General features: G+C 32.2%; 5 protein-coding genes across 5 annotated transcripts; 3 read left to right on the top strand and 2 right to left on the bottom strand.

Moving 5' to 3' along the window:
- Positions 1–290: 290 nt before the first annotated feature.
- On the top strand, positions 291–2483 carry LOC124945240 (lipoyl synthase, chloroplastic). The gene is made up of 6 exons (XM_047485635.1): positions 291–1055; positions 1425–1515; positions 1599–1756; positions 1829–2000; positions 2072–2182; positions 2274–2483. The coding sequence occupies exons 1-6, from the start codon at positions 472–474 to the stop codon at positions 2352–2354; spliced, it is 1197 nt and encodes a 398-aa protein (XP_047341591.1). The 5' UTR covers positions 291–471; the 3' UTR covers positions 2355–2483.
- A 1919-nt stretch (positions 2484–4402) lies between these two features.
- Positions 4403–5965, bottom strand: LOC124909843 (cytochrome P450 89A2-like). Its single transcript, XM_047450476.1, has one exon. The coding sequence runs from the start codon at positions 5963–5965 to the stop codon at positions 4403–4405; it is 1563 nt and encodes a 520-aa protein (XP_047306432.1).
- A 1337-nt stretch (positions 5966–7302) lies between these two features.
- On the top strand, positions 7303–9753 carry LOC124945848 (probable transcription factor At1g11510). Its single transcript, XM_047486359.1, has 2 exons — positions 7303–8605; positions 9535–9753. Exon 1 carries the CDS (start codon positions 7402–7404, stop codon positions 8596–8598), a length of 1197 nt encoding a protein of 398 aa, XP_047342315.1. The 5' UTR covers positions 7303–7401; the 3' UTR covers positions 8599–8605; positions 9535–9753.
- A 2800-nt stretch (positions 9754–12553) lies between these two features.
- LOC124944761 (katanin p80 WD40 repeat-containing subunit B1 homolog KTN80.4) lies at positions 12554–22409 on the top strand. Its single transcript, XM_047485098.1, has 20 exons — positions 12554–12872; positions 13024–13252; positions 13365–13495; positions 13598–13715; positions 13806–14032; positions 14335–14437; positions 15522–15592; positions 15732–15806; positions 15919–16062; positions 16163–16397; positions 16724–17257; positions 17653–17712; positions 17813–17872; positions 17944–18065; positions 19162–19284; positions 20555–20629; positions 20731–20843; positions 21532–21648; positions 21720–21788; positions 21882–22409. The coding sequence occupies exons 2-20, from the start codon at positions 13222–13224 to the stop codon at positions 21943–21945; spliced, it is 2472 nt and encodes an 823-aa protein (XP_047341054.1). The 5' UTR covers positions 12554–12872; positions 13024–13221; the 3' UTR covers positions 21946–22409.
- Positions 22410–23211: 802 nt separating this feature from the next.
- LOC124909842 (E3 ubiquitin-protein ligase At3g02290-like) lies at positions 23212–24493 on the bottom strand. Its single transcript, XM_047450475.1, has 4 exons — positions 24365–24493; positions 23629–23857; positions 23407–23516; positions 23212–23238 (listed from the first exon to the last, which is right to left on the bottom strand). Exons 1-4 carry the CDS (start codon positions 24491–24493, stop codon positions 23212–23214), a joined length of 495 nt encoding a protein of 164 aa, XP_047306431.1.
- Between the last annotated feature and the right edge of the window lie 1599 nt (positions 24494–26092).

The raw sequence follows: 26092 nt of genomic DNA, 5'->3' as shown, positions 1-26092 counted from the left end.
TTTTAACAAGTATTCGAATCGATTAAACCGATTTTTTAACTGTTTAAATCGAACGGAACAAAACTGAATGATTTAAACGTGCATTCCGAGACTTATATCCTTAATCTCAATAAATTGTATGGTAAAATTGAACCGGGTATGGATATGATATGTTATTTGGTCCCGGGTATGGATATGATATGTTATTTGGTCCTGGGTATGGATATGATATGTTATTTGGTCCCGGGTATTCGGATCCCCTTAGTTATTTTGTTTATAGTTGAACTAACCCACAAAAATTGAACGCCAAACAGAACTGTTAACAAAACCTCAAGAGGCGGACATCTCAATGGGATGAAGCAATTCACCCACCTGTATATATATATTATGATCATCATTTCTACAGTTAGAGTTGTTGGATCCTGTATTGTTTATCTCGCCTGAAAGAAAGTCGAGATCTTGATTTCCAATCTCGCAGATTTCCATCTTCAAATGATGCATCAATGCGTATTTGCTGCAAAAACACCTGCAATCCCATCTTCCTTCTTCATCTCTTCTCCCAATAAACATTCATCATCTTTCTCTCTTTATCCTCTTCTTCAATCTCCAAATAGACTGTCCATTAAGTGTTCTTCTTCTTCTCCCTTCTCCTCTCCTCCTTCAGCCGCTGCCGATGTACTGAACGAATCAGAGAAACTTGAAGATGCAACTGAAAAGCGTCTTCATCCTCCGTATCCCGGCGGCACAACGGCGATGGGTCCCTACACAGGAAGAGATCCGACCGTGAAGAAACCGGGTTGGTTGAGACAGAAGGCGCCGCAGGGGGAAAAGTATGAGGAAGTGAAGGAATCTTTGTCTCGATTGAAGCTTAATACAGTCTGTGAAGAAGCTCAATGTCCTAACATTGGTGAATGCTGGAATGGAGGAGGGGATGGGATCGCAACCGCTACGATTATGCTTCTTGGAGATACTTGTACACGCGGCTGCAGATTCTGTGCTGTTAAAACTAGCAGGAATCCTCCACCTCCCGATCCTATGGAACCATTGAACACGGCCTTGGCTGTTGCCAGTTGGGGGTATTGTACTCTACTTTACTCACATGTTCATCTTTCTTATTAGTAGTTTAAGTGCCAATTGACATGAATCTAATTGGGTTTTCTATGATGAACTGGGAATTGAGAGATTGTTTAGATTCATAAAAGACCCAATTGGTCAATTCCTATCTCCATCACTAAGGAATAAGAATCACCATATTAGCTGAGATTTTCTAGGGTTTGTTCCCCTGTTATGTTTCCTCTATCGGGTGCTTATATGTTTGGTTGATCATTGAAGATCCAACTTCCTTGTTTTTGATTAAATGAAGGAGGAATTGGGTTCATCAAATTCTGTACTAAAACTGATTCATTGTCTTTCTCATTGAATTACAATCCTTTTTCTATTGTCAGCGTCGATTACATTGTTCTAACAAGTGTTGATCGCGATGATCTACCTGACGGAGGCAGTGGGCATTTCGCTAGAACTAATATAGCTTTGAAGGTATTCATTCATTTCTCATCACTTTGAAGGCCAAATCCAATTGGGCATTGAGTGTTTTTTAAGTTCCAAATCCAATTGGGCAGGATCTAAAGCCGGAAATTATGATAGAGTGTTTGACTTCAGATTTTCGTGGGGACTTGAATGCGGTTTCCACCATTGTCAATTCAGGCTTAGACGTTTTCGCTCACAATGTTGAAACCGTGAAAAGGCTCCAACGCATAGTTAGAGATCCAAGGGCCGGGTAAAAATACATATTCTAACTGTTTTCTTTGAGAAAAGATGGTTTAAATGTTTCATTGTTATAAATTGACAGGTATGAACAGAGCTTATCGGTTTTAAAACATGCTAAGATCGTTAAGGAAGGAATGATAACGAAAACTTCTATCATGTTGGGACTTGGGGAATCTGATGACGAAATTATGGAAGCCATGGCTGATTTAAGATCCATAGACGTCGATATTCTCACCTTTGGACAATATTTACAGGTAAATCATTTTATTTTCTTTGAGATTTCAGCATTATTTATATTCATGTATATATGTTTGTTCTATTGAAGCCGACGCCATTACATCTGACTGTTAAAGAATATGTGACGCCTGAGAAATTTGCCTTCTGGAAAGAATATGGAGAATCGATAGGCTTTCGATACGTAGCCAGTGGGCCTCTGGTAGATTTCCTAACCCGATTCGTAATTTTTTTAACCAAAAGTAATAGTTTGTCTTATCGTGTTTTTTTTGTCATTGTTTGATATTTTTAAGGTTCGATCGTCGTATAGAGCAGGAGAGCTCTTTGTTAAGACGATGGTGAAAGAAAAGTCTAGAATTACGCCAAACCTGTAAGCATAGTCATTCTTTTTAATCGAATTCTGATAGAATAGGGCATTACAGTCTTATTATTGTTAAGGTTCATGTTGTGGTTTGCCCTATTAAAATTATGTAACAAGTTTGATAAATTATTTTCACCTTTGATATTGGTATTTTCGGCTCGAATCAATTTTCATGGAAAATATAGCAGAAGAAGTTGTTAACTTTTTATGTAAATGTATCTAATCAATTTGTTTTGGGAAAATTTATATTAATAATTTTTGTAAGTTTAGTTTTTGAATATGTCATAAAAATTCATATAATTAAATGAGAAGAATACTAAAATTTTTGTCACGGGAAATAACACAGTCAAAATAAGCGGAGAATCAGGTTTGATTTGTTAAATAATTGTATATAAAAAAAAAGCCAAAAATATACTTGCAAATTATTAAATATCTTATATATTTTATCAAATAAAACAAAAAACCCCAAGATTCACTCTTTCTTTTATTTAATCCTCTCATTTTTCAGTCAATCAAATCCAATAGTTTTTACCTAAACAAAAAAAACTCAATAAATTCACTTCTTAAAATTTATCTAGTTTCTCTTTCTCAATCTAATATAATTCACAAATCCTATACTTTTGATCAAAGAAAAATAAAAATTCCTAGATCCACTTCTTTTTTCCTTTTAAGTCTCTCTCTTTCATTTATAATTATCTTTAAGAATTAGTGATCTTAGATTTTTAGTTTTTTTAATATTTTTTTAGTTTTTTTAAAAAATTATCTCTATCATATTACTATATTATAACTACTAAAATTATTTAATTAATCAATAAAAATATAAAATATTTTTATTAAATTTAAATTTAGATTTAAAAGGAACATTTATCATGTAAATTGATAAAATCTATATAATTCCTTTACTTAATTCTTAATTTTAGATGACACTAGATATTATCCTAGTTTAACCTTACAAAACAAAATAACAATAAAAAAATGATAAACAAAAGACAAGAAGATATTGTTTTCATTCAATCTATATATTTATATATAATAAAATAAATTAGAGGCTTAGTTCAATGTGATTTTTAGTAATTTATTTTATTTTAAATAAGATGTAAACGGTTATTTTTTTATAATATATTTCTGTTTTATCCTAATAAACAAGCTTTGTGCTCCTATTTTTTTTAATGGATTATTTATTTTATTTTTTCAAACTCAGGGCAATCTTAGTTTTTTTTTTAAAGTTTGTTATATATATATATATATATATATATATATATATATATATATATATATATATATTAAAAAGTTAAAACACCGATCATATTATATTAATTTGCTACAATAGTTTTTTCATTTTGTCAAAAATCAAAACTATTGCTAAAAAAAATTGCTCAAACAAATCTTTTATAGCTTGATCTAAAACTTATAAAAAAAACACTTATTTTATCTATTTTTTACCTAAAAAAATATCATATAATTCAATCACAAATTTAATATCAAATTAAAATAAAATCACTGGTTTTTTACTTAATAATTTTTAAAAATAGTTATAATTATGATAGAAATCATAGTTTCCAAATAACTTTACATAATAATAATAATAATAAATTAACATATATTTTTTTTTATAAATACTAAAGTATTCATTTTTAGAGAGAATATTTTTAAATAAGATTAGGATAAAAGAAACTAGACATAGTAAGCTAAGAGGATCTCAATCTCAACCTTACATAAACATGTTTTAGTCAAATAACATTATTGTTTAAAGTTTAACCTTATTTTGTGTTAAAGATTTTTTAAAAACAAAATTGACGATTTAATAACTAATACAGTTTAACCTACTAAAGTAGTTCAAATGAAAAAAACAATTCCTAAGAGATCAAATATCACAAAATAACAAGACAATTGTTCTTAACATTATTCATTCAAATAAATAAATAGCTAATATGAGTTTTCAAATCCAAACATCAGAATCTTGTTCTTATCTACCTTTCCTTACAATCAAACTTCTCCATTTTCCTATCAATCTTCCATTATGATACCCTATCAATTATTCATAGCATGCCATTCAAGAACTTAAGATGAACCCATGACAGAACCTCTAGGAATGAGTCGAACCTTAAGATGATTCTTCATAACAACAGTGAAAGCATGATTCTCCGAAAAGTCCACACCCTCCTCGGTCGCCACCCACTCAAAATTCCAAACCAAATTCGCAATAAAATAACCTAAATGAACCATAGCTAGATTCATTCCCGGACAAATCCTTCTCCCCACCCCAAAAGACATCATCTTCACCCCTCGACTCCCCTTTAAGTCAAAATCCACCACCCCTCCTCCTTCACTTAAAAACCTCTCCGGCCTAAACTCCATTGGGTCCTCCCAAACAGTTGGGTCCTTATTAACCTCCATAACAAGAACATTAAGTGAAGCATCTTTAGGAAGAACATACCCATTAATCTCCACTTCATCAGTCAACCTATGTGGTACAATGAAATGCCCTGGCGGATGACGCCTTAATCCTTCAAGTATCACCGCCTTTAGATAAACCAGCTTGGGCAAGTCCTCTTCCTTGATTATTTCCCCGACATGGCCAGACCCATCTCCAACAAATCGCGACAGCTCATCATACACCTTTGCCTGGATCTCCGGATACTTTACCAGGTTAGCCATGATCCATTCTAGGACTGTGGTCGTTGTGTCTGTGCCACCGTCAATAAATTCATTGCACAATGATACCAGCTCGAATTCATTCGCTTTTCTTTTCTTCTCCGGCAGTTCTAGATCAAACAAAGTATCAATGTAAGCCACAATTGGTGAATCATCTTTCTCCCCCCCTGAATTAAGTTTCTCTTCTTCTAAGAAATTTCTCCGGGCCTGGATTAACGGACGAATAACATTGTCCTGGTTTTTCCTTAATCGAATTAATTGAACCCATTTATGAAAGAAAATGAATTGACCCAACCTAGGCCAATAATTCAGCACATCAAAATCACCATACCTCGATAACATATCATGCGAAACACGTTCAATATCCTTAACCTCGTTTTCTCCAAGCTTCTCACCAAAACACATGAACACTAACAGGGAAAACATCGCAAACCTGAAATCCTTCATCACAGTCACCGCACACCCATCAACTGACTGACGTTTAAGATTCTCAAGTAGGTTTTCGAGCACCCATTGCCGGGTACGTGTGTACGATTTGATTCGAACTGGATGCATGATCTCGGACAGTAAATTCTTCCTTAAGATCTTCCAATTAGGACCATAGCTTGAAGAACTGATCGTTGATAGACTTTGGGAACCGAAGATGGGAGAAAGAATTACACCTCCAGGGCGATCAGAAACGGCTAGGCCGTTTTTTATTAGGGTTTCGTAAGCGAGAGTGTGGTTGGAAATGAAGATTGCTAACTTTGGACCTACTTTGATACTGAAAATTGGACCGTATTTGGATAAGAGTTTTCGGAGGTAATCTTCACGTCCGATGTGTCTCATCCAGAAAATGTTTCCTAAAAATGGAAAATTTACAGGTCCTGGTGGGAGCTTCTTGCGGGAGGTTGAAGATGATAGATTGAATAACGCATTGAGTAATGCCGCCATGCATAAGCTTACTATGGCGATGAACAAAATCTCCATTTCTAATTTTCTACTTAAAATTTTGATCTTATTTTCAAATATATATATATATATATGTTAAGATATATATTGGTTTGTTTGAATTTAATGAAGATGATAAAATGGAAAAGATTTTGTGATTTTGTAAATTAGTAGATTTTGGTAAGTTATTAATTTATTAGATTTTCATGATATTCTTGATTTTATATGTGATTATGGGAAAATGCTAAATTAATTACTTAGGATTATTTTCTATGTTTGAATTATAATATAAAATGTTTGGATTGAACATTTATTAATAAAATACCATATAAAATTAACAAATATATATTTCTTGAAGATCAAAGGTTTTTTTCCTTCTTTTCTTAAATTTGAGATTTTTCTCAAATATTTCCTAAAAAAACCTATAAGTTATTTTCTTTATTTTTTTACAATTGTGATTTTGTGTGTAGTGTAGTTGAGTTTAATTTTTTTTTTATTCATTTATTATATATATAATTAAGGTATATTTAAAAATATTATTTTAATTATCTAAATTAATAATTAAAACAATATACTTAACTATAGATGTATATATATATATATATATTTAAATAAATTTATAAAAAGAAAATGTTTAAACCTATTATATGGTCGATAAGATTAAAATAACTTAAGATTATATTCTTTACTACCATTTAAAATTTAAATGTTAATATTTGTGTCAAATTTAAGATTTTCTTAGTAATATTTTTATATTTAAAATTTTATTTAGTATTTGAAGAGCAATTCATTACTCTTTAACTTTAATTTTTTCTAACTTTTTAAATATTTATATAAATTTCTGAATTAAGCTAAAATTAAATTTAATCTCAAATTTTGATATGAAATAAATGAATTTTAACTATTATTTTTATCCTGATTTTGTTTAAATTATCGGTAGCCATTAAAATTGGATTCACCCAATTTATAAAAAAAATCAAATAATTTTGAGTAATTGAAATAATCTTCTAAAAGGTAGGGACTAGTAAAGAATTTAAAAATAATTTAAATCATTATTTAAGAAAATAATTTTATCTATTTATCTCAAAATAATTAAAATAATATTAAAATAAATTAAATAATTATCTGAGAAGAATCTTGTGTCCATTAATTACAAATTTAGGGTCAATAATTATTTAAAAAAAATAAAAATAAATAATAAAAATAAAAATTTGTTTCCCAAATAAAACAAATAAAAGTACCTAAGCCAAAACGGGATTAAAGTTATTATATTTTATATATAATAATTTAAATATATATTTATATATATATAAAATAATGAATTTTATTGTTTAAATAAATTGAGTTTTTAGGTGATTTTGGAAATCAAGAAAGTAGAACTGTGGGCAGAATCTGTCAAACGCCTCTTTCTTAGAAATCTACCCGACGGCCATTCTCTCTCTCTCTCTCTCTCTCTCTCCAGATTACTGTAAAAGATGGCAGCACATAATCGTCGTAGATCTGAGGCGGAGGTAACAAGGGAACGTTCATCGTCCGAGGAAGAAGAAGAATCGACGGAAGATCTAGCAGAAGAAGAAGAATCTGATACGGAATCAGAAGGAGATAAGAACAACAACCCACCTCCACCAAAGAAGCAATTAGCCTCTCTGCCTCAGCATTCGTCTTCTGACGACGATACTGAATCTGATTCTGAAATGGATTTACAACCTAACCCAATTCGCAAATCAGCTCCGACGGAAGTAAAGCCTGTATCTTTAAAGCCGATGGGAGAACCCTCACAAGCTTTGAAGAAATCCAGATCTAAACCAGTTACTGAGGTTCAGCCTTCTGGGGTTTCTTCTAAGAGGCCGGCTGATTCCCCTGCTCCAAAGAAGGGAAAGGATTCCAAAAGGGCGAAGAACGCTGATGAGGCTGTAGAATATGAAAAGTTGAAGACTACAGTTGATGACCCAAAAAAACAGCTATTTCAGAGGTTATGGAGTGAGGATGATGAAATTGCAATCATGAAAGGAATGATCGAGTACGGTGAAAAACAAGGGATTGATCCTGCTTCAGTGGACATGAGTTCTTTCTATGACTTTATCAGGAAGTCACTTCATATTGATGCTAGCAAGAGCCAATTGACGGAAAAAATAAGGAGGCTTAAGAAGAAGTATCATACAAATCTCAAGAAAAGCAAGAATGGTGGTGATAGAACTTTCTCAAAAGTCCACGACCAAACAGGTTACGATCTGTCTAAACAGATATGGGGAATTGAATCTAATGGAAGTTATAGCGCCAAGGTTTCTAAGAAGGGGAAGAATGTTGACGCTAAAGCTAAAAATGCTAACTTGGGTTCTCCTAACCTGGAAAAGAGTTTGGTCACTGATAAAGCAAAAGGGCAAAAGAATGTAGATATGGAGGTTGATCATGCTGCTGCTACTGTTGCTGTTGCTGCTGCTGCTACTCCATTCAGTGTTGAAGATTTCTATAGACAAGCAGGAGACTCAAGCTTGGAGAAGGGAATTATGAAATACGGGTCACAATTGATAACAGGTGCAAAGAAGTTAGAATTGGACTATAAATTGAAGCAGTTACAGATGAAGGAGATAGAGGTATACCTGCAACGTCTCGACTATATGCGTGAGCAGGCAGTTCTTGTGCTGGAAACATTAAAATCCTCCACAAACTAATTCAGAGGTAAACATGTTATCAATTTCGATATTATTTTGTAGACAACTAAATGTTTTGCAGACATGTTCAGCTAGCGTGAATGTAGTTGGTGGTTATCTTTAACGGATTAAGTGTAGGTTTTAGGAACTCTATCATTCGTATGATTATTGTCCCTGAGAATCTATTTGTTAAGTTGTAGATGTGAAATTTGTTTATGTAAGTTGTCTAACAAGTAGAGGTGTAGGACTCTAAGTTGATACCTGTTCTAGATTTTCTTTTCTAAATGATCTAAAGATGAAAGTGAGATGGAAATAACTTGGGATTTGAATGTATGATATTTGTTTGATGAATCTGATGATGCTTCAAGAATATCACATAATGGGTCATATTGGTATGCTTTATCTTGACAAACTTGTGTTTGGTAATGAACCTTCCTAAAAATGGAAAGATGTTACAACTACAACTTTGATGATTTCACAATGGGTCCTAATTTTTCAAATGAGCTTTATTTAAAGTTGATGAATGAATAAGTTTGGCTATTAGATTAGGTGATTGGTTTGTGTTGAAAGGTTAATTAGTTATAGAATTAACACATATTAAAGAAGATAATCAAACAACCCATGGAACTTCTGAGATTTCAGAGATAATGAAGATGAAGAGATTACATATAATCCTGAAATCACAAATGGAATCCAATGTTTAGAAGCAAAGACACATACACACTTGTTAGCTAAAATGATAATTGAACTAAGAGGTTTCTGTCAAACTATTTTCCTAATTTCTCAAACTTGATATCAAAGCTTTTCAAAGGAAAATCTTGAGAGGTTCCTGACCATTAGGTTATAGTTTAGGACCTGTTTGATTATCTATTTTAACAACACATGTGACATGATTCCTTTACTTTTACAATTGTGCTATTCTGACATAGTTTGATACTAAAGGCTTTTTTTTTGTAGGGTTTGGTGAAGTAGCAGTTGGATCATGGTTGGTAGGTTGAGTTAATTGTAGTGGTGTTGTATGTTGGAAATTAATTTGTTTTATGCAAAATTATCAGAAGTCTTTTTTTTAATAAGATATTAGGTCTTAAAATTTAATGGCTAGGCCATTTGCTGCTTTCATTTTAAGAACATGTTTTGCCTTCTTATTATGGATATATTATTATTCTTTTCCTTTCATTAATCTTTATGCATTTTGAACCAACTAGTTAGCTCAAATAACATATCAAATGTCACGGATTCCATTCCCTAAACATTAAGAAACGACATTTGCTAGAGTATGTTAGCTTCTTAAAAAAATCTCACAAACTTTGCCCCTCTTCTGTATAAGAAAGATAATCTAATCAATCTGAAAATTCAAATTTGATTCAAACGAAACAACCCCATGGTGTATAAATTTCAATTCTGTATAGTTTTTTGTTAAGTTGGTTGTGACATTCTCATGTATGTATTTGATTTGTTTTCCATGTACTTGTCAAATACAATTATTTTTATAAAAAAAACCTTCAATCATTAGGTCTGGCTGCCGCAGAACCGGCCCCGAGGTTTGGACTGCTCCAGCCTCGGTAGAAAAAGTTAGATATACATTTTGTTATCCTAAGTCTAGTTTTAAAAATTAATAAAAAAATTTTATTTTTGATAAAATTTGAACCCATAATCATATTGAAACTTTAAATGTATATCTTGAACTACCAAATTAAAATAAATTTAATTAAATGGTTTGATATTTTTAACAAATGAGCTGCTCTAGTCCCAGAGCCGGTTATGATGGTTGGCTAGTATATTGTAGAAATTTGGTTGTTTTTTTTAAATAATTAATAATATATTATAATAGAATATTTTTTAAAGTAATATATATATATATATATTATATTTTAATATTTTATTTAATAAAATTAAAAAATAAATAAATATAATAATAAGTTGTTTGAATGATATTATTGTTATAAGATGGGTTAGGTTAGTGGAAGTGTCAACAAATAATAATAAGTCATCATTAGGCTTTGTTTGATATTTTTTTACCTAATTGAATATTATTTATTTATTTATTAATTACATTATTTAATTCAATAATTAAAATATATATCTTTCATTTCTTTTTAGAAAAATTAATATAATTATTTTTTAAAAATAATTTACATTTTTTCAAATAAATAAAATGGAAGTCTTTCAAAAGAAATTATGCAACAAACTAATGATTTAGTAGCTACAACCATTACATCACAAATGTGGACGGGACATGTCAACGGTTTCTTTTCTATGTCTACCAAAAATTAATAATTAAAGACTTGATGATTTTGAGATTTAAAAAATATATTATATTTTATTTATTTTTACTTTATTCTTATAAATTAAAATTTTAAATAAAAAAACAATATAATAATTTAACGAATTCAAAACTCAAATAATTTCTTTTATCGAACAAAAATCTCAAATAGGCTTTAAATATTGAAATGATATTAATATTTAAAAAAACTAAATTTTAAAAATTAAATAAATAGTATTTTAATTAATAACTCGATTTCTTAATAAATAAGTCTAAGGAAATTTTATTTGATATTGTCCTATTTTGTAAGCTTGTGATTATTTCAAAATAAATAAAGATATCACAATATAATATGGATATAATATTATCACACTCCCATGTAAATATATATGTTGGTATATATATCACTTGCTATAAAGCTTGAAATACTATATATTGTGTATTTTAAGTCTTAACTTTTTATTTATTTATTTGTTATCAATATTATTTATTGGTCTTCTTTACAAATTAATGTGATTTAAATATGTCCTATTCAACAAAAGAAATACTATAAATAAAGTATTAAATATTATCCACACTAATATGGTTGCAAAACATATATAGGATCAATATAAGGTAAGGATAATTACTTTTCACCTCATAACATTCTTTATCCATATATGTATAAAAAAAAAAATTGAAAAAAAATGACCTGTTTCGAGAAAGACTTAAGTTTGGTTAGATATTCAGAAGGAGACCCAATTAAACTTTATTATACTAATATACAGAATCATGTTCTATAAAAATAATTAGATATTAAGAAATACATTACAATAATTTATGTGTGTCCTATTATATTAGTTATCCTCTATCAAAATTCTACATTATAGCATATATATGAATTAAATGTATAAGATATTAAGTAGATTTTAATTGTTTGAATATTCCATTTTATATATCATATCATTTTAATATAATACTAGTTAAAATAGCACTAATATTGTATATATAAAACCAAAAGTTTAAATTTGATTTTTATTAAAAAATTATTAAATAATTGAATAACAAATCTATCTATTAATAACAATTCAATAAATAATTAAAAAAATATTTTTTTGAGTGTATATCAAAATTAGTTAAAGAGTAATGATAGAGAGCGATAATTTGATGTTACGAATGATATCGAAAATAACGTGTCTAAACTTAAATCACGTGTTTACACGTCTTTTTGACCCACACTAAATTCTCGATCTTTATCATTACTCTTATTTAGTTAAATTTTAAAAAAAAATGTTTAAAATTTGAATATTGGTTTGGACAATTTTTAATTTTTTTTTAATAATTTATTTAAATATATATATTTTTTATGAAATAAGGTTTCTAATATTTGTCTAGTTTTATCCTGTAAATAAGATAGATTTTCAATTCCAATTTGGGCAATGTAAGTAATGAGTTCTTACAAGCAATCTCTAATTGTAGTCAATTCAATTTCAAATTAAGGAGAAAGTTTTCAAATTTCGTATATAGAGAGAGATCAAAGAATCGACGACCGACGTTGATTGGTGATTGTTGGTCGGAAGGCGCGTGGTTGCATTCAACCGGTTGTGGGTCGAGTCTGTCAGTGACATGTTAACATGATGATTAGTTCTTATTAATTACCCGTTAGTTCATCATTAATCAACATTCTTCATCTTCATCTTTTCATTTAATTCTTTTTTAAATTTCTCACGGAGGAGGGAAGGGAAGATAAATACGTGAGGTTAAAAGAAACCTTTCCATTTTCATCTTTCCCCTGATTCAGAAATTTCAAATTGAAATGACCCATCTTCTATGAACATCGATAGATCTATCTATCTATGCTCTAAGGAAGAAAAGGGGATTACTGGGTTTTTCCATTACTGCACTCATCTGCGCCGACATCCAAGAAAAAATATCATCAGCTCATAAAAATCTTCTCTTTGAAGCTGTTTATATAACTATAAATAGTTGGGTAGCTTAATTTGGTATTAAAATTCCCCCCTTTATCTCTCATCAGCCGGGGAACGGAATATTGGTAAGAAGTCAGGTCTTCGTATTTGCATTTCATTCATTCGTTTCTTTCTTATCCGATCTGATTAATTTTTAAGTTATGCCCTTTACAGTTTCAAGTTGAAGTAGTTAGTAATAGTCTGGCTAATGATAATGCGTTTGGTTTTGCTGTCAAGGGTTTGAAAAGTAGTGAAGTTGGTGGGTTTTTAGATCTGGTGATTGAGGAGGGTCTATTTATCTAAATCTCAGCGGAGAATAGATGGAAGGTTAAATTGATAGCTGAAGAAGGTTGGATTTCGTAGGAGGGTATTGGAATACTTTACATTGCAGAGTGAGGAGGAGGTGCCTTAACCTCCTCTTGAGTTTTCTTCTATATGACGAACACAATTAGAGCTTATAAGCTACGTATCCTTTTTCTAGGGTCCTCAGCTTCTGGGGGATTGTGCTTTTTCGTTTATAACAGTAATGATGTTTCTAGTGTTAATACAATAGATTTACCTTGACCTTATATAACTAGAGGAGTTTGTAGCTCATGCTTCTAATGTGAACTGCTTGAAGATTGGAAAGAAATCGTCTAGAACTCTTGTCACTGGAGGTGAAGATCATAAAGTGAACTTATGGGCCATTGGGAAGCCAAACGCTATCATGGTTAGCTCCTTTTTTGCTTATCTATATTCTCTTAGTTTATGATCTTCTCAATTTGGATTTCCTTTTTGTTTGTAAATTTCATATTGGTGCTTGACTATGCAGAGTTTATCTGGTCACACCAGTGGGATTGACTCTGTCAGCTTTGATACTTCAGAAGCATATGTGGCTGCTGGTGCGGCAAGTGGGACAGTTAAGCTTTGGGATCTAGAGGAGGCAAAGAGTATGTTTTGCTAATTTTGGTCAATAGATGCTTAGCTGTAGTGTATTCAGTTAAGTTGGTTCTTGAGACTGATGAAACTTTTCCTTATAGTTGTTCGTACCTTAACTGGTCACCGTTCAAATTGCATATCATTGGACTTTCACCCATTTGGAGAGTTCTTTGCATCTGGTTCTCTTGATACAAATCTTAAGATATGGGATATTAGACGAAAAGGATGCACACACACGTATAAGGGCCACACCCGAGGGGTCAATGTTATCAGATTTACACCTGATGGACGGTGGGTTGTATCTGGTGGAGAAGATAATAGTGTTAAGGTAAGAATCTGCCTTCAGAAACTAGCCTCTTTGTTTTTCTCCAATTTTTCCATAGTTTATTGCTATATTTGCACTTGGTTAATGTACTAATTGCAACTGGTTTCAATGTCATAGTACACCCCATTTGTAAACACTTATAATTTATGTTTCTGTATCCGGACCAGAATTTTGAATCTGTCCCTCAATTTAGTTTCCAAACATAATCTCATCGAGATACTATTTTGGATTCAAAACTTTTGTACATGTGTTTCCAAATGTAGCCGATGCCTCATTCCTTCTAAAAAAATTATTTTTCTTTCCAGCTTTGGGATTTGACAGCTGGGAAACTGCTGCATGATTTTAAGTGTCATGATGGCCCGATCCAGTGTATTGATTTTCATCCTAACGAGTTTCTTCTGGCTACTGGTAAGTTAATATTTTGCTGCTTTCCTTCCATTAATTATGTGATATCTAGCAGGTGGTAAAATGTATTGAAGTATCCATGAGTGATCTCTATGGCTCAATTGAACATGTTGTTTGTAATAGTGAATCATGTGTTGCATGATCAAATGTAGAAGTACCTGCAATGATTGGATGTAAAAAAAAAACTTCAAGCTTATAGTTGTTGCGTAAGAACTTTGGTGTCAAACCAAAGAGAAGGTTTTCTTGCAGGATTAGAGAATTGGCATCCTAACATGTTGCTAATTAGATGTTACAACTGGTGATAAAGTATTGGTTTCTAAACTCCTTCAGATGGGGGGAATTAAAAGGTTCCAAAGTGTATATCTTCAACAGATGCATTAAGTTAGATTATCCATGAATGATAAAAAACATTGTAGAGGTGAAAAGATGAAATTATAATTGGAGCTTGTTTGATGTAAGGTTATTTAGGAATAATCTGTTTTTCTTATAAAAAAATGGTTTATTTAGATAAATGAACTTAAATAATCCACGCTAAAATGGTTTATTTGGATTGATGATTTGAATGATGGGATTGAGGAAGTGATGATTAATGGGATGTTCATTTGTTTGGAAATAATCCCAAATAAACCACTCAAACAAGCTCTTGACGTTCTAAATGCTATCTTTTTAAGAGATGATTGGAGAACTTTCTTATTGGGAGCTTATGTGCTTGTCTTAGTTGAGATTACTTAAACAGCCTCTTTTCAGGCGTTAGAGAAGTAAAAGAACAAAAACTCATAAAATAGGACTTAAGTGTGAATCTACGCTTTGTGAGTATGGGAAACTTGTCAGTGCTCATTCATATATCCTTTTAGTGCATTCATGTTTAGAAGGTTGTTTAGTCTTTTGGATAGTCAGTGTGTGACTGTGGAAGCAAGTAATCCTTTTTTATGATTATCAAGTGAACAGCTCAGGCATATATACTATGGTTGTATTGGACCAAACCATTTGCTGTCATGTTTTTCCTCTGTTTCTTACTATTGTAGGTGTCACCATTTCATTCATCATATTATATTGTTTTCCTCTATAATCTGACCTTTCTCTGCAGGCTCTTCTGACAGAACTGTTAAATTTTGGGATCTTGAAACTTTTGAGCTTATCGGTTCTGCTGGTCCTGAGGTGAATATTTTGGACAGTCTCTCATAGATTTACTATTTTCATCTTGTAATGCTTATAATAAATGAAAAGGCTGGGGTTTTTCCTGACCTTCTTCTTGCTTGTATTTTTCACTGAGTTTCATTTCTTTTTAATACCCTAGACTACAGGAGTACGTTGTATGACCTTTAACCCTGATGGAAGAACACTTCTCTGTGGTGTGCATGAAAGCTTGAAGGTAGTTTTTTTTCATGATAATTACAACAGAATGATGCCTTGTCACCTTGTGAACTCTGAGCTTTTGAAGGTAGGTTTCTGAGCTTTCTATTGCTCCATGTGCTTTTCTATAGGTTTTCTCTTGGGAGCCCATAAGATGTTATGATTCAGTAGATGTTGGATGGTCTAGAATTTCAGATCTCAATGTTCAGGAGGGGAAGCTCCTGGGCTGCTCCTTTAACCAGAGTGGTGTTGGAGTGTGGGTTGTAGATATTTCGGTATGCTTTTTATACTTCACTGATATATCGGTATGTGTAGCTTTACTTTCTTCTCACATTGTGAATCTCACATGTCATTCTCCTGTTTCCCATGGTGCAGCGTATTGAACCATATTCACTTGGTAATATTTCTAGAACAAATGGTCATGCAGAATCAAAACAAAGTTCAGGTGCGAACACACCTGTTTTGAGTGAAAACAATACAAAAAGCAGTCACGGGAGGTTATCCAGCTCTCAAAATCCAGACCCCGTGGCTAAGGAAACAAAATCATTGGCAAAGCTTTCTGTCACTCAAAACTCAGAGCCTGTTGCGAAGGAGGCAAAATCCTTTGGATGTATGTTATTTACCATCTCTAAACTAACGACCTTTTTAGTTCTAGTACCATAGTACCTTTTCTTATTTAAAAGTTAAAGTTTGTATTAATAAGTTGTCGTGAACTAAGACTTCTTTGACTACAAACAGTGATAAAGAGGAAGAGATAGGGGAAAATGCCTCTATATATTATTTTGCATTTCTTTTCCCTTTCACGGGTTTCTTTTACTGATTTCATGTTTCTTTCTTCCCAATTAATTTTTACTGGGAGTGGGGTTCTCTTATCATATATTGCATCTTCACAGTATACCTTACATTAGCCTTTCTTGAATATTTGCCTCCATGAAGCGACAGGAAGTATCCCGAGTACACAAAAGATAATTCCCAACAACAATTCAAAGGTTACTCCAGCTCCAGCTCCAGCTAGTTCAGTAACAGTTCCTGGTGCAATAGCTCCAAAGAGGAATACAGTCAAGGTCCAGCCAACGATAAGTTCTTCAGTTTTCAACAGGTCAGAAGTCATACCTGTGATAATTCCACGCCATAATGGGTTGTTGGATGTAGCTGAATCTAAGAAGGAAATTACTGGCGGAAGACGTGTGCCAATCTCCATGCAGACAAAAACATCTGATTTACGAAAGATCTCAAATGTAAGAGAGGAGCCAGAGAAGCCATCTGTTACCATGCAATCCGAAGCTGAAACTGTGAAGATCACTGAATTGAGTAATATGATGGACAAAAACGCATTTCCAGCAGCAAAAGGTTCATTATCAGGAGTTTCTGAAAATGAGGTGAATGTGAAAGATGTCAGATGCACGTCTTCTGGGAGATATAGGACGAATTCATTGCAGGAGACGCTTAGCACTTACCAACATGGTGGCTGTATGTATTCTTTGATTAAGAACCTTCTTCTGGTCCTTTATGAAAGTTTTTTTTACATGGTTAAACTTTTCCCTATTATTGCTATTTGAATTTCTAAAGTAGAACTGTGGCATTTCATTCAAAAAAGTTGTAATCACCCAATCAATTTGGGATTCTTAACAAAAAATATAATTTGTGACAAGGATTTCTACAGTTGCCTGATGATTTAGGACGAATGGAAAGCCCCATTCCAGTAATCCTTACTAGGGTTTCCTTCCTTTTTGATTCAAATCCCCATATTTACATTCCTGTAATACTCAACACTGTTTGTTCTATGATATCTTTGGATCCATTGCCTGACATCTTCTTTTTAATTAGTTTGTATGACAAGTGAAATCCATTGATTTTTCATCCAGATGAAAATCGTGCTTATAGGGGCAACAGAGATGCATTTTCATTTGAAAGCCAAAAAGGAGGTATGCCATTAACTCATGAGATGAGATGCTTCTGAATCAATTTAATAAATTGTTCCCTCAATTTCTTAACACATGAAAAATCCTTTGACTTTTCATCCAGATGAAAATCGTGCTTATAGGGGTAACAGAGATGCATTTCCAGTTGAAAGCCAACAAGGAGGTATGCAATTAATTTATGAGATGCTTCTAAACCAATTTACTAAAGTGTTCCCTCACTGAATCTCATTTTAGGTAGGACACGTTCTATTGTTGCTAATTGGGAGAAACGAGACAGATACACTTACCACGAATCTCCTGCTTCTAGCAATCTCCCAGACACTGTGCCTGTTTGTAACCCGCAAAGGCGCAATGTGGTAAGCTTATCAAATGCAAAATTGTTGTATTTCCCTCTTTGTGTTTTATTTTTTGTGGTGCAAGAGATGTAGTGACTTAATTAAAGAACATCAGAAAGTGAAACATCAAAAAAGGGAGAGTCCCTAAAAATACTTAAAAGCTCTAAATCAAAGGAATTGAGGTCAACTTGTAGCTCCACTCTTAGCGGATGCTTCACGAGCATCTTGTGCATCTCTTTATCCAACTTTGATTTAGCTGTTTTCCTTTCTCTTTTCTCTACACTCCTAACAATATCATCAATAATTTTCTCTCGACAGCTGATCTCATTGTCATCCTTCATTCTTCAAAAGTCTAAATCAATATTTTCATTGTCACAAGTTTCCCTTCATGAAGGTAGCGATTCACCCTCTCTTACGGGTCTCACTTTCCATAGAAGAGTATTTCTATGCAGGATGACTTTAACAATCTGAAATTCATACTGAAAATTACTTCCCTCTTTTCTATCTATTAAATCTTTCAACTGACTATGCCTCTTCCATTCTCTCTATTCACCTTTTCACTTCTTTTTAGCTTATGCTAGGTAACACACTTTTTCCTCTCCTCTACTCACCCTTTCATTTTTCTCTCTCATCCAGGTCATTTGGCTAGCAATCAACTTGTAGTGCAAAGCATTTTCCTTGATAGAAACAATATAGTTAGTTTATGGTTTTGAGGATTGGTTGAAGTTTTTATCTTTTTAAGCCTTATGTGCTTGGGCTTGCATTGTTTTTGTTTTTTTTATAGCAAGATTGTGTTAATCAAATTGACTGGTTGAAGTGTGCTATAGTTAACTTCAACTCCTCAAGGTTACTAGAATGAGAGATCGGTCCTTACCTATAATTGAATATGTGTACATCTCTTATTTGCTAGAACCTGTTAGTTCACACATTAATTAGAGCAATATCACAATGATATAAATTGCCGCGTAAACAGTATGATCTCACTCTTATATCTAACAGGTCGTTAACAATTCAAGTAAGTCACAGGATAGTTTGTTGGATATTAATTACTTGTAAAAATGGACTCTGTAGCATTTAATTTAAATAGCTGATGGCATTGGTTTTATTTTTGTAACAGAGAGGGCACCCTTCTCCAGAAAAAGAAACTGTGTCTGCAACTGATGAAGATGTTATTACAGATCTGTTGGATCAACATAATCAGTTTGTTGGCTCAATGCAGTCCCGTCTTGCCAAATTACAGGTGATTTTACATCCATCATGAATTTGCAAACATTGGTAATATTGCCTTTATAATACAGAGCAACTCGTTAATCCTCTTAACTGGATTAAAGACCTAAAGTATAGCTAACTGCATTAACTGTTGTCAAGACTCTTTCTCCATGTCTTAAGATTCATGCATGATGTATAATATTTTTTTTATTGGGAAAAGAATTGCCCCTTTTTAATTAAAAAATCTAAGTGGCACTTCCAAAATGAAAGAAGACAAAAATGGCACTCAACAGGCTGACTATACATCAAAAGAGCTATAAAAGGCGAGTTCAATTGAGATACTTGTCTAAAGAACAAAGCTAGCACCAATATAGCAGGAGTGGAACACACTATGCCAGGCTATCTATGAAAGGAAGTTTGTGTAAATCCTTCATTCTATGCATTATAGTCCGTTATCATGAGTATTATGAAATTTACCCCAAAATCTGTGCTGAAAGGTTGCATTTATGAAAGGAAGTTGGTCAGCATGCCTTCTAGTTCTCCTAAAAGTTCTTGCAATTTTCTGGCTCCAAATTTCATAGACAACAAGGATGTACATTTGAATCATATTACCCCCGATGCAGTTCATTCAATCACTTTGGTTCTTGGGGTGACTAGGTTATCCTTACCTATAAATTAAAAAATAAAAGAGTTCTTCGGGTGCAATTCATGAGGTTTCGAGATGATAAAAACATGTGAATTTCTGTACCAATTGGAACACTTGTTCCATAGAAAGTAAAGGGATTATGATTGTAAGAAAAAGAAAAGATAGAGTGGCCCGTTCCCTGCCTTGCTCCCAGGCTGGGTCCACAACTGCTTGCAGAAGTTCTACATTCCACATTGGCTGGAATGACAACAATTTGTTGCCAAAATTTTATTGGTGGATTGAACCCATGACTGTTATATTATTCTCAGCAGGTTTGAACAGTTTGGAAAGGCAATGCTGCTTGAACTTGCTGAAGAGCTGTAATGATCTTCAACTTAACATTTTGTATGGTGCAACACTTAATATATCTTACTACATTTTTCTGAAGAGCTACATCAGCGTTTTCAGTATATAACGGTTTGCTAATTTTCCAACCATTTGGTCCAACTGATGCTGAATGGTATCATGAAACAAAAGTATTCAACCTAAAACCCTCCAATGCCCCTGATCTGCTATAATCCCATGTTTCTTTTGCTAAATAGTAATTGGATAATACTTTTTTTTCCCTGTTTTCAGTCATTCATTATGTTCTAAAACTTGGGATATATGTTTGTAGGTGGTACATAGATATTGGGATAGGCGTGATATTAAGGGGGCACTCCGGGCCATGGAGAAGATGAATGATCATGCTGTATGTTTCAAGAAGACTATCACTATTTGTGCTGTTGTTTTATACTCTTTTCAAAATTATAATCACAAGCTTTATGATCATGTTACTACTGCAAACTGCAGGTTCTTGCTGATGTAATTGGCTTTCTCACTGAGAAATCGGATGGTGTCACATTAGATATTTGCACATGCATGCTACCACTTCTAAATCTCCTTCTTGAAAGTCAAACGGATAGGTACATATATATTTGTTTGGCACTTCTTGTTTAGTTGCTGATGCACTTGATATTGTAGGATGTTATAAACAATTTTTAAATTACTTGTCAGAATGAACTCTCTTAAAGCATGTTTGATGTAGCGTTTTTAAAAAAAAAAACTGGTTTGATGTAAAAGTAGATTAGTTGGGTTAAATGACTAAAATATCCTTTGTATTTAATATCTTAAAATGTAAAAAAATAAAATAAAGGGTATTTTAGTTTGATGATTTGAATGATTTGAGTGATGATGGGATAAGAGGTTATTTTGATTAACCTTTCATCAAAGAAGAAGGCCTTAGACTCTATGATTTTACTCCATTGCTGATGGTTCAAATTTTTCCCTCTAAATAAGCTATGCTAAGACACAATCTTTTGCTGTGGTAGGTCACATAAAATTGGAAAAGAAAAAAAGTTTGAAGAAATAATTTTTGCATACATAGAGCTCATAAATTGGTATTACACTAGGAATCACTTTAAAGGGTTTTATATGTGAAACTTTGAGTAGTTTAAAGACCGTGAAGCCACAATGAGAACCATCTGCTATTGATGTAATTGAAAATTGATCTGTTTGGGCCAATGGTGAAAACAATAACCCATATATGTTGTAAAGTTTGTGGTGGAAAATGAAGTTAGAATAACAATTTAACATCTTGTTTGATATTTCAAGGCACCAAGGAATATCCCTTGAAATGCTTCTAAAGATGGTTAGAGTGTTCGGTTCAATCATCTATTCCGCTGTATCAGCATCATCCCCAGTCGGTGTGGACATTGAGGCCGAGCAGCGGTATGTATGATTTTATCTTGTAAACTTGTAGTCTTGTTTGAATCCTCTAAATGCACGAGTTCTTTTCACAGGCTGGAACGCTGTAATCTCTGCTATATCGAGCTGGAAAAGGTTAAACATTGCCTTCCAGTTCTTTCCAGGTATGCCTATGAACAGCCCTTTATTCAACCTTTTCTATTTGAAGATTATAAATTCAATTTAATTGAGTTAGATTTTTTATTTGTTTATATTAGGAAAGGGGGTTCTATTGCTAAGTCTGCTCAAGAGCTGAATCTAGCACTCCAAGAAATATCATAATCATAATCACAAACCCCACCAAGATGAATGTGTATAAAGAGAGGTCGAAGTTGACCTACAGTTTTCCGGCCATAGCAGACCCCTCGGGATTAAAGATTTGATGGGATATTACACTTATTTGTCGTGTTTTATTTCTGGGCTGCTGCTGTATTGTAGATTCTTAGCAGAGAAAAGAATTTAACTTACTAATGGTGCTATGATTGTCTAACAAAGATGTCGAGAAGCCAATAGAAGATGGTTTTCTCCTCAGGTGCTACTGGTTACCCGTCAGTCACTTCTAATATGATGTTTGAACACAGAATTGCAGTTCGTGAGGTAATATATGTATTGCTTTGAACAGTTCGGTTTGTTTTGACGTGTAAGTGTTAGAGAAAACTCAGTTTTTTTACTCTCATCTGATGTACTCACCACTTACAAAATTTGATGCAAGATTTTATACTATTGTTTATTGATTTTTAAGAATAGTATCAGTGAATTAATAATCCCAGGAATAAGAGAAGAACAGGATCCATTTGCCATCGGCATTCTACAGTAAAATAAAGGGTAATTAACTTGGACATGTTTCCTACCATAATCCCACCACTTCTATACGAGGACTTACTGAGTCGCAGATGTTAAATATACGGGTTAAGTTATTTGCATATCCAATAAATGCATGCAAAACAAGCAATTTAGGAATCAAATCATTTTGTTTCTTCAATTTGCATCAATAGCTAGTTTTGTTTCTTCAATATGTAATAGGCTCGATCAAATAACTTCCGCTGTCAAATAAATGAAATGTAATTTGAGTCAGTTTATAAAAGTTTAGGGAGTAAAACAAATCTACATTATTTTGACGAAGAAGTCCCATGACAAATTGGATGCTTGTCAAGATATGAAACATGTGTAAGAACCATCATGATACAAAGTCATTTATGGGGAACATATTAATTAATTTCCATAGTTTGAATAAGTAACTAAAATTCAGTTAACAAATACTAAATTCCAATAAAATAACCCTAAAATTTAATCAACTGAATAAAACAAGTCAATAATAACACTCACTACAAAACTTTTACTAAATGATGGAGGCTGCAGCAACTCTTCACTTTGTTCAGAAAAAAAGGATACATTTAAGACCAAAATTTCTGTCATTGTATGTAAACTGCAATTTTCTCAAGAGCTTCAAGATGATGTTGGTATTCAATTTATCCCTTATCTTGGTAGCTTTTTATTTTTCATTCGGTTTTATTTATATTCATTTGGATTCCCTGCTTCAAACTGCGTCTATTGCATGCCGTCAAAATTCATCAACTGCAATACCGATTGAAACAAATAGTAAGTTCGCAAAGATTCAAATGTATACTAAGGAGATTTTGATCCTCATTTTATCATGGAATTGTTTGTGCTCGATAAGAAATAAATAAATAAATAAATTAAAGTCATTCCACGATAGTAGTTTAGTTTAGAATCGTGTCTTACCTTCCCACACATTGGACAATTTTTACTTCTTTCCATCCAATCGTAGATGCATCCAAGGTGATAATGATGGCTGCAATGCGCGGTAATCTTGGGATTTTCCAGTGTATAATCTTTAAATAAAAGAAATAGAATCAAACTTAATTTTGAATTCATTCTAATAACACTAGTATTAAGATATATGGAAAATGGATAACATAGAATTGCTAGCAAAGTTTTGCATACCTTCAAAACAAGTTGGACAAACATCCTCATCTTCCCATGATGAGAAGATATGCTTAAGTCTATCCATTCTCTTTTCCTTTTCTTCTTCATCACTAGAAGATGAAATGTTTTCATCTTTGTTTTCAGTTATGTTTTCTGAGTTTAACTTGACAATACACTCTTTCTTCGGTTCCCTTTCGTGTTTATTGGTCTCTATTGTTGTATTATTAGACCTTGTAGAACCTGTAACCTGAGAATGATTAACACAATATTGAATTGTATGAAAACAATCTTGCATATACCACATTAAATAATTGTTTACCCGTTTTCTAAAATGTGGTAATTGAAAATTTAACTTAAATAATCGCAATTTTTTCATAAAATATGATCCCCACAAATCATATAATTTTATAGAAAAAATCACACCAAACAATCCACAAGATTGTTTTAGTGTTTTTAAAAGATAAAACTATTTTATTGATCACCCAAAAACTTTTACTCTTTGAAAAAAAAGTTTAGAAAGAAACCCTAATACAATCACATTACAAATAAACTTCACAATACATCGTATTTATCGTGTATTAACCTAGAAATCAACTAAAATCCAACTCTTAGGTGAACATAGATTGTTAATACAAATAAATAAAAGCATATGAATATAAACACCAAAATTATAATACAAAATTAATTTAGTTGTATACACACAACATCACAAAATATTGAAAACAAAACCAAATCAAAATTACGATTTAAGTACCAGATAATTGCCGATGTTCCGAAAAACACAAGAAGTGCAGTTCCAACAATTCGGGCCATGACCAGAGCGGTTTGAACGTGAAGCAATGTGATTACGTGGTGGTCCAAAACAACAACAAACAGCACCCATAGTTGCTCCTCGATCAAACAATATTAATTACTACAATGATTAGAAGAGAGAAAAACATATTTTCCCATATTAATAACTAGCTTAATAATTAGATATTTGATATCGACCCATTCAAGATTTCCTTAGAGGGTATCATTAATGATAATAAATTCAAAACAAACAGTTAAGTTCGATCAAGAGTGGAAAATAACAAATTAAAAAGATAACCTTTCTAAGAGAGAATTCTGCAAAGGAAGATCTATTAATGGCGCTGATCAAAATAAAGGTACCGCCATCTGATCAAAGCTATATTAATGGCGGCTGAAGATCAAATAATGACGGCAGATCAAAACAAATTAGATTTTATTAGGTCTATTAGCTAGCATGGAGAGATTATAGGCCTTTTATATTTTGTTTAAATTTTAATTAAGAAATTTTATATTATTATTATTATTATTTCACCCTTATCTTCTTTTTTATTTGCTGATTTTAAAATAAATATATTAAAAAAGAAATGATTAGGAGAGAGAATTTGAGGGAGGGAGTGGGGAGGAATGATGTGGCGATTTGATTAGCAAAAAAAAATAAAAATTTCTCTCTCCTCACATTTTATCATTTTTCCAATGAAATCTCAGGAGCATTATTTTACTAAAATCCAACTCTTAGGTGAACATAGATTGTTAATACAAATAAATAAAATCATATGAATATAAACACCAAAATTATAATACAAAATTAATTTAGTTGTATACACACCACATCACAAAATATCGAAAACAAAACCAAATCAAAATTACGATTTAAGTACCAGATAATTGCCGATGTTCCGAAAAACACAAGAAATGCACTTCCAACAATTCGGGCCATGACCAGAACGGTTTGAACGTGAAGCAATGTGATTACGTGGTGGTCCAAAACAACAACAAACATCACCCATAGTTGCTCCTTGATCAAACAATATTAATTACTACAATGATTAGAAGAGAAAAAACATATTTTCCCATATTAATAACTAGCTTAATAATTAGATATTTGATATCGACCCATTCAAGATTTCCTTAAAGGGTATCATTAATGATAATAAATTTAAAACGAACAATTAAGTTCGATCAAGAGTGGAAAATAACAAATTAAAAAGATAACCTTTCTAAGAGAGAATTCTGTAAAGAAAGATCTATTAATGGCGGCTGATCAAAATAAAGGTACCGCCATCTGATCAAAGCTATATTAATGGCGGCTGAAGATCAAATAATGAAGGCATATCAAAACAAATTAGTTTTTATTAGGTCTATTAGCTAGCATGGAGAGACTATTATAGGCCTTTTATATTTTGTTTAAATTCTAATTAAAAATTTTTATATTATTATTATTATTATTTCACCCTTATCTTTTTTTTATTTGCTGATTTTAAAATAAATATATTAAAAAAGAAATGATTGGGAGAGGGAATTTGAGAGAAAAATGGGGGAGGGAATGATGTGACGATTTAATTAGCAAAAAAAATAAAAATAAAATTTCTCTCTCCTCACCTTTTATCATTTTTCCAATAAGTGATGTAATGACACATAATTCCCCCCAATAAAATCTCAGGAGCATTATTTTACTAAAATCTAACTCTTA

This window comes from Impatiens glandulifera, chromosome 7 (assembly GCF_907164915.1).
Source record: "Impatiens glandulifera chromosome 7, dImpGla2.1, whole genome shotgun sequence".
Lineage (NCBI taxonomy): Eukaryota > Viridiplantae > Streptophyta > Magnoliopsida > Ericales > Balsaminaceae > Impatiens > Impatiens glandulifera.
This window is presented reverse-complemented; position numbering and strand designations above follow the sequence as displayed.